This window comes from Mastigoproctus giganteus, chromosome 7 (assembly GCF_048544385.1).
Source record: "Mastigoproctus giganteus isolate SK-2022 chromosome 7, ASM4854438v1, whole genome shotgun sequence".
NCBI lineage: Eukaryota > Metazoa > Arthropoda > Arachnida > Uropygi > Thelyphonidae > Mastigoproctus > Mastigoproctus giganteus.
In genome coordinates this window covers 99,397,269-99,404,881 of record NC_143581.1, presented here as the reverse complement: position 1 = coordinate 99,404,881, position 7,613 = coordinate 99,397,269, and the positions used below count along the sequence as shown (strand labels likewise).

The 7,613-nt window shown below is 37.4% G+C and overlaps 1 protein-coding gene across 1 annotated transcript in view; it reads left to right on the top strand.

Moving 5' to 3' along the window:
• Positions 1 to 3,489: 3,489 nt before the first annotated feature.
• CNPYb (FGF signaling regulator protein canopy b) overlaps positions 3,490 to 7,613 on the top strand; it is a 150,863-nt gene continuing 146,739 nt past the window's right edge. The window contains exon 1 of the mRNA XM_090377045.1: positions 3,490 to 3,775. Within this exon, the coding sequence (XP_090233171.1) occupies positions 3,622 to 3,775 (154 nt within the window). The 5' untranslated portion in view covers positions 3,490 to 3,621. The remainder of the gene's footprint in view (positions 3,776 to 7,613) is intronic.

Here is a 7,613-nt window from a genome sequence, read left to right as displayed (position 1 = left end):
TGTTAATCTATTAGTCCTTGTATCCCCCCCAACTAGCAGTTTTCCGACCCACCATACTCTGCCTTTTATGCAAAACACAATAAATAGACCTTCAGAAATTTCAAGACTGACTGCTTCAGTTTCAACCAAACCCATTTAAATTCTCAAAGAGGCACTCTGACAATAAGGGTATGCTGTAGTACCACAGTTACGAGCAAGGATTTAAATATAAAATTTTATTAAACAGAATGCTCATTAGCCAATTTATTTATTTATTATTTGGTTTTCAGGAGCATTAGCAACTAAGGCTATGTTGCTCTGATGATATGCGATGGTCATTCCCTGACCTTTTCGCGTCCTCCGTATTTGGTGGTCACGGGCTCGAACCCCGGTCCAATCAAGAAGCGTGTGCTATGCACTGCTGCTCCTGCCCACCTGGCAAGGGGGCACCCTCATTAGCCAAACATATTATTATTATTTTTTTAAAAAAATTTTTATTATTTTTTTAAAAATTTATTTTTTATTATTTTTTTAAAAATTTATTTATTATTTTTTTAAATTTATTTATTATTATTTTTTAAATAAACAAGTATATATGGGACTTTACCAATGCACGCAAGAAAATGGTATAGTGTTCCATTATGAACTGGTCCATTCCAAGCTCTGGTTATAAGTCATTCTACTGGCTGCACACAAGATAATATTTCATTAATTGATGTATCAGAGTAGTCATAATTAATGCAAACCCTTGGAGGTGTAAAACATTATTACACAATCATTCATATTTCAAGGATAGGTTGGTGCATAACCATTTAAAATAGAGGCACCCAAGATTTTCAGTAGTCAGAAATTAGCATTAGCATTAGCATTAGTAGAGGCATTTGATGCAAGAAAGCAAGCTTATGCAGCATCAGCCAAAAAAAAAAAAAAAAAAAAAAAAAAGTAACATAAATAAATAAAAATAACCACTTCCACTTCACCCCTCTGTTCGTTCGAAATACCTGTCCAGCTGAGCCTTAAACTTATTTAGGCTATCAACTTCCACGACAAGGGATGGAAGTCTGTTCCACCCACCAACCACCCGCTGGCTAAAGGCAAATTTCCGCACATCTATGCTACATCTGTCTTTCCTCAATTTGAATTTATGCCCTCTCAGGTGATTTTTCTGAGCTAGAGGAAGAATCCCATCAGCATTGAGCATGCTCAAACCATTCAAGGCTTTGTACACCTCTATCAGATCACCCCGCTGGTGCCTAGTTTCCAGACACTGTAATTTGCAAAACTTAAGCCTTTCTTCGTAAGAGAACCCCTTTGTCCCATTCACCAATCTAGTTGCCCTTCTCTGTACTCGTTCCAGCAGCTCTACATCCTTCCTGAAATGAGGCCTCCAGGCCTGTATACAGTACTCTAGGTGTGGCCTGACCATTGCCTTATACAAGGGAATAATCACCTCCTTATCCCTGCTAGAAAAATTCCTATATATCATTGACAATACACCATGAGCTACTCTTGCAGCTCGTCTGCACTGCTCAGAGAACTTCATATCTGCCTGCACCACCACCCCCAGGTCCCTTTCATTCTCTACCACTGTCAGTGTAGTACCACAGAGTTGATACGTTGCTCTGGGGTTGCTGTTTCCCATATGTAGTACTTTACATTTGTCAATGTTAAACTTCATTTGCCACCTCGAAGCCCATCTGCTCAACCTTTCCAAATCCTGTTGCAGCAGCATAGTGTCAGTAGCGTCCTTGACAACCCTGCCAACCTTCGTATCGTCTGCAAACTTGGACATTAAGCATGATATACCATCATCAATATCATTTATAAATACAGAAAACAATAAAGGCCCCAATACTGAACCCTGAGGGACTCCACTAATAACATTAGTCCACGATGAGCAGTGTCCATTGATTACCACTCTCTGTCTTCTCCCCCTCAACCACCCCTTTATCCATAGCAGCAACTTGCCTCCAATGCCACACTGCTCCAATTTGTGCAGCAGTCTTCCATGTGCAACAGTATCAAAAGCCTTTCTAAGATCCAAGTATATAATATCAAAGTTATTCCCTGCATCCAGTTCTTTTGTGACTGCATCATAGTATCCAATCAAATTGGTCAGGCAAGACTTCCCCTTAACAAAACTATGCTGTGTCCTAGCTAGAACTGAAGTCTTGTCTAGATGATCCTGCAGTGCTTCTTTCACCAGTGCCTCCATTAATTTTCCGGGAACAGAAGTTAAACTCACAGGTCTATAATTACTTGTGTCAGCCTTTGATCCCCCTTTGTGAATTGGGGTCACATTTGCACATCTCCAGTCAATGGGTACCTCCCCTGAGTCCAAGGAAGCTCTCATAATTATGGCTAAGGGTTTGCTTACCTCCTTTGCTGCCTCCTTTAATATAACTGGATAGATCCCATCCACCCCAGATGCCTTTCTTGTGTTTATCTTCAACAATTTCTCCTCCACTTTGCTCTCAGTTATTACAAGATTCTCTAGCTTACTGCTAGAGTTCAATACACCTCTGGCATTCCCCTTGCTGAATAACTCCTCATGTGTGAATGTCGATGCAAAATATTCATTTAGTTTGTTAGCTACCTGAGCAGGGTCATCAACAGTTGACCCATCGATCTCAAGTGGACCAATCTGGTTCATCCCCTTCCTTCTAGAGTTTACATAAGTAAAGAACTCTTTGCTGTTTTTCTTCGCATCCCTTGCCAAGGATCTCTCGATTGTGCCAGTTGCCAATTTTTTCAGTGATTGAAGTTAAACACTGGTATTCACAGTAACGGATTAAGGTCGGTTGAAGCCCTGGGCGCAGAAGAAAATATTGGGCCCCTTAAAAAAGAGAGAGAGAGACAGGAAAAATGAAAATACATGTTAACCATTTTTTGAAATAAATAAAAAAAATTATGTACTCTTAATGTTTTATTTCCAATAAAATTTTAATATAATATATGTATAATATAATTAATAATAGCATAATAATCACAATGTTTTGAACTAATAGTTGAACATATTAGTTCAACTATTTTGTTGGGGTTTTGCGTGGGCCCTTCAGAAGTCGGGGCCCAGGGCGCGCGCGCCCGGTGCACCATCCGTTAAATCCGACTCTGGGTATTCTCACTAATCTAAATGTCTCAGGCATGACACACTCCAGAGTCTGGCTGCTCTCATTAGGTCTACACAAGCCACATGTCAGAAGCTTCTTGTCTACAGTTATAAATTTATTACAGATATATAACTAAAGGGATAAACCCATTTCCCTCTCCTAAGACTGTCCACCTTGTGAAGAAAACCCACAAACATTCCTTGCGTTTCACAGTATTCCTGAGACCTTTTGAACTGATAATAGGGGGACGGTGATTAATTTCACTTTTTTTTCCGCGCAAGTATCAGCTTTTGTTACTGACTGCTAATAATTATTATTGTTATTATTTATATATATATTTATTTATTTTATATATATTGTATTTTTATTTTTATTATTTTTTTTTTTTTTCAATAGATAAACACGTGCAAACGTGGTTAGATATGCATATTCCACAGAGTAGTAGATACTACTCACTACTTTGTGGCATATTCTAAGGTGAAAGAATTCTACGGCTCAGTTCTTGTTTGAGAAAGCACTGTGGAGGCGTAATATGCTCTTCCTATATTTATGTTTATCAGATTTTTTTTTTAAATGTTGTCTTTATGGATTTTCAGTTTATTCCGTCTGTAGTTATTTTGGAATGGCTGATGCAAAAACGCTGGAAGAGGAAATGTATGGGGTGAAATATGCCGACTCGTGCGAAGGTGAGTTCAGTTCATAATTTTATTGTTTGCAGACACATCGTTATATGCAATGGAATTTTTTTTACTTCAAGTAAAAATTATTTTTATTAATAATTAAGGGATGGAGCCAATTATCATCAATATCTTTTAGAGGGCCACCACAATTATTTGCTAATGCACCACAACATGCTGTTATTTAATTATTAGTTCTTGTGCTAGTGCCTTTGGGGTGTAGAATTCCCTAGTGCAGTGGTTCCCAAACTTTTTACGCATTACGCGGCGCCTCATTAAGTCTTTATTTGGTGATTTTTTTTTTTTTTTTTAATTACCACGTCACCTTTCCCATATATGCATTCAACTGGTTGGAATTCTCATATCTGTTCAACTATTTTAAGTATAACATAAGAATGAATACAAAAACTAATAATTTTTATGTAATTAATAGCAATAATCACTAGAAATTTAAAACTCACTATTACAAAGAATATAATAATACAAATATTAAGCAGCAGGGAGACTTATGACCAGTGACATAATACAGTTCATTCCAAATATCTGTTCATCCCTCCTTTCATTCCAAATACCTGTCCAGCTCAATCTTAAATTTATTTCGGCTATCAACTTCCACAACAAAAAATAGAAGTCTGTTTCACCAATCAACTACCTGCTGGCTAAAGGCAAACGTCTGCAGATCTATCCTACAACTGTCTTTCCTCAATTTGAATTTATGCTCTCTCAGGTGATTATTCTGAGCAAGAGGAAGAATCTCATCAGCATTGAGCATGCTCAAACCATTCAAGGCTTTATAGGCACCTCTTTAGCCAGGTGGGAAGGAGCAGCAGTGTGTAGCACACACTTTTTGATTAGACCGGGGTTCGAGCCCGTCACCACCAAATACGGAGGATGTGGAAAGGTCAGGGAATGACCACCGCATATCCCCGGAGCAATATGGCCTTAGTTGCTAATGCTCCTAAAAATCAAATAACAAACATAACTCCTCATGTGTGAATATAGATGCAAAATACTCATTTAGTTTGTTAGCCATCTGAGTAGGATCATCAACAGTTTAACCATCAATATCCAGTGGACCGATTTGATTCATTCCTTTCCTTCTGGAGTTTACATAGGTAAAGAACTCTTTGCTGTGGTTCTTTGCATCCTTTGCCAAAGATTTCTCATAATCTGCCTTTGCCTGTCTAATCTCCTTTGTGACTTGGTTACAGACCAGCTTATATCATAGGCTTCCATGTCACCCTTTAATTTATATGTATCCCTTGCATTTTTCTTCTCTGCCACATGTCTCATTAGACATCCATTTAGGTATAAACCTTGAACAATATTTCTTAGTTGGTATGTAAAGCCTAGTAGCTTCTAAGATTAATTCTTTGAATGCCTCCCATTTTGAATTTGCTGTTGGTAACATCATCAGTTGGTCCCACGATATAGAATTTAAATACTGTCTCAGACCACCCTAGTCATCGTTACGCAAGCAAAAACCCTTCTCTTTACCTCTGATGGTAGTTACCTCTTTGAGTAAATCCCACTTGAGCACCCTGTGATCACTAACACCTAGTGGTTCCTTTTTCTGCAGATTCTTAATGCATGAAGTTGAGAAGGGTAGAAAATAACCACAGCTCTTATACCTCTTAGCTGTCCAGGGAGGATTACTGCGTGTACCGTGGCATTCCAAGTTCTTTTTTTGAATATAGAGGTGGACATCTTTGCAGATCCCAAGAAGGAAAAGGCAAGAATCTGGGATGCTCTGGTAAATGTGTGGCAGGAGCATTGGAGTGTTTGTGATAAAGGACAGATTACACTAAATTTTTTTCCCGATAAAAGAAATGCAGTCTCGATAAAGTTTAAATGGTTTGCACCAAACTTGCAAACTATGTTTCTGTTGACTGGTCACTTTGAATTAATGCGAAGTTGCATGATTTCATGAGGTCTAGTTTCCATTGTGGCAAAAGGGAATCGTGGAAACATTATGTACAACTGTAAGCAGTATAGCAATCTAAGAGTTGAATTGGTATCTTGATTGAGTAATCTCAATCTTATAGCAGAAGGCTGCGAGATGATTCTACTTGATAAACAGGAAAACCTCTTGGCTTTTCAGGCCTTCGCAACTGCTATATTTGTTAGATGGATGACACTTCTGCATCTGGAAGCCTTGGATTGGTAATGCCGCATGGTGTAGTGCTGGATTACAGAGTTCTGTGCAATTGTTCTGAATGGCTTTGCTCTTGTGAGGCATGAGTTTGCTATATCCAATGTAACTCCAGCTGCTTGTGTAGTTCGTGATTCTACAGAGTTCAAGCTACTTGTCTGGCAGTTCTATCTTCGGCAGGGCTTTGGGCACCTTAACCTGGACTTGAAAACCTTGACCTGGAACTTGAATTGTTTCCTATATGTATGCATATTCTTCTTTTCTAGTTATTGTTATTACTTACATTTTTTTCTTTTTAAGAGTCTCCCACCCTGCAAATGGTCAAGCATGGGTGGGTTGGTACAGGCTAAATTGACTAGGTACGGCTTTATACAATAAATGTAATGTCCAGTGAAGATGTATCTTCTTCCCTGGACAGCTAAAATGATGCATTATTGAAGAGATCTGTGGAAGATCAATATCCGGAAATATCTATAGAATATAACTGTCCACTCTTACCTATGCAAATATAGGTAGAAAGTAACTGGTTAAAGTAGACTGCAGAGCAGATGTGTTAATAACTGATTTTTTGGATGCTGGACTTCCATCAATCCCTTGTTAATAGAACTTCCTGTTCTTTACCTCAGACTTGTCCATTGCAAATACAGCTAAACATGAAATCTAGGAAAATAATGTTTTGCACTCATGTTAGCAAAATTTCATTATTCTTGATCCAAAACTGTAGGAGGCTCACTAATGAGGCCTCTCCATGGAACTTGCTGTCCCATTATACTTCCTGGTCACTTTTGCTTTTCTCCTAAATTTACATCTTTTGTTTTGCTACTAGTATTGCAAAGAGCAAGGGATTCTTACAAAATAAACCCACACCCACTACTAGCTCTTTGATCTCCAGAATTCATTAAGTCTGGAGATTAACTATGCTGTATTGACTATGCCAATTATAGGCTATGAGATAGGGAGCCATGCAGCAGAAAACTTTATAGTGGAGCTGAATGCATTATACACTTTTTTTGTTGCACAGTTGGGAACACTAGTTTGCCTTATTGTAACCAAATTGATTATTTTGTTTTTAAATGTTTTTAAGTTTAGGTTTAAAAATTAGATGTGCATTAATTATATTTTAATTGATTAAGTAGGTTTTGCATACGGTGAAGGAGAGTAAGCTATATTTGTATGTACCAAAAGATTTTGAAAACATGAGTGGAGCCAGTTTTTTCAGAGAGATTTCCTATCCGCACCTTGCTCGCTTACAAATCACTACATATATATGCTGCGTATGTTTTATGTAACTAATGATATTTACAAATAAGGAAATGTTATATTATATATGAATCATCATAAAATTAGCATTAAAAAATACTCATATTATTAACACTTTTAATAATATAATAGTATAATAATTTTTAATATATTTACTAAATAATATTAAATATACAGGGTGTCTCAAAAATACACGGCATAACATCAAGGAATGAGTTCCTCATATGTAGAGAATAAAAATATTTTATATCAACATACCGTATTTCCCCATGTATAAGACTCATCCTTTTTTGAAAAAATTGGGGTCTAAAAACTGGGTGCATCTTATACAGTGGTTGTAGATTTTTCTACTTGCATTTCCTGCTTTTTTGCACTTGTTGTCTTTGCGCTCATTGTTTCGCACTTGTTACCGGTATATTAGGTTACGTTTTGCCA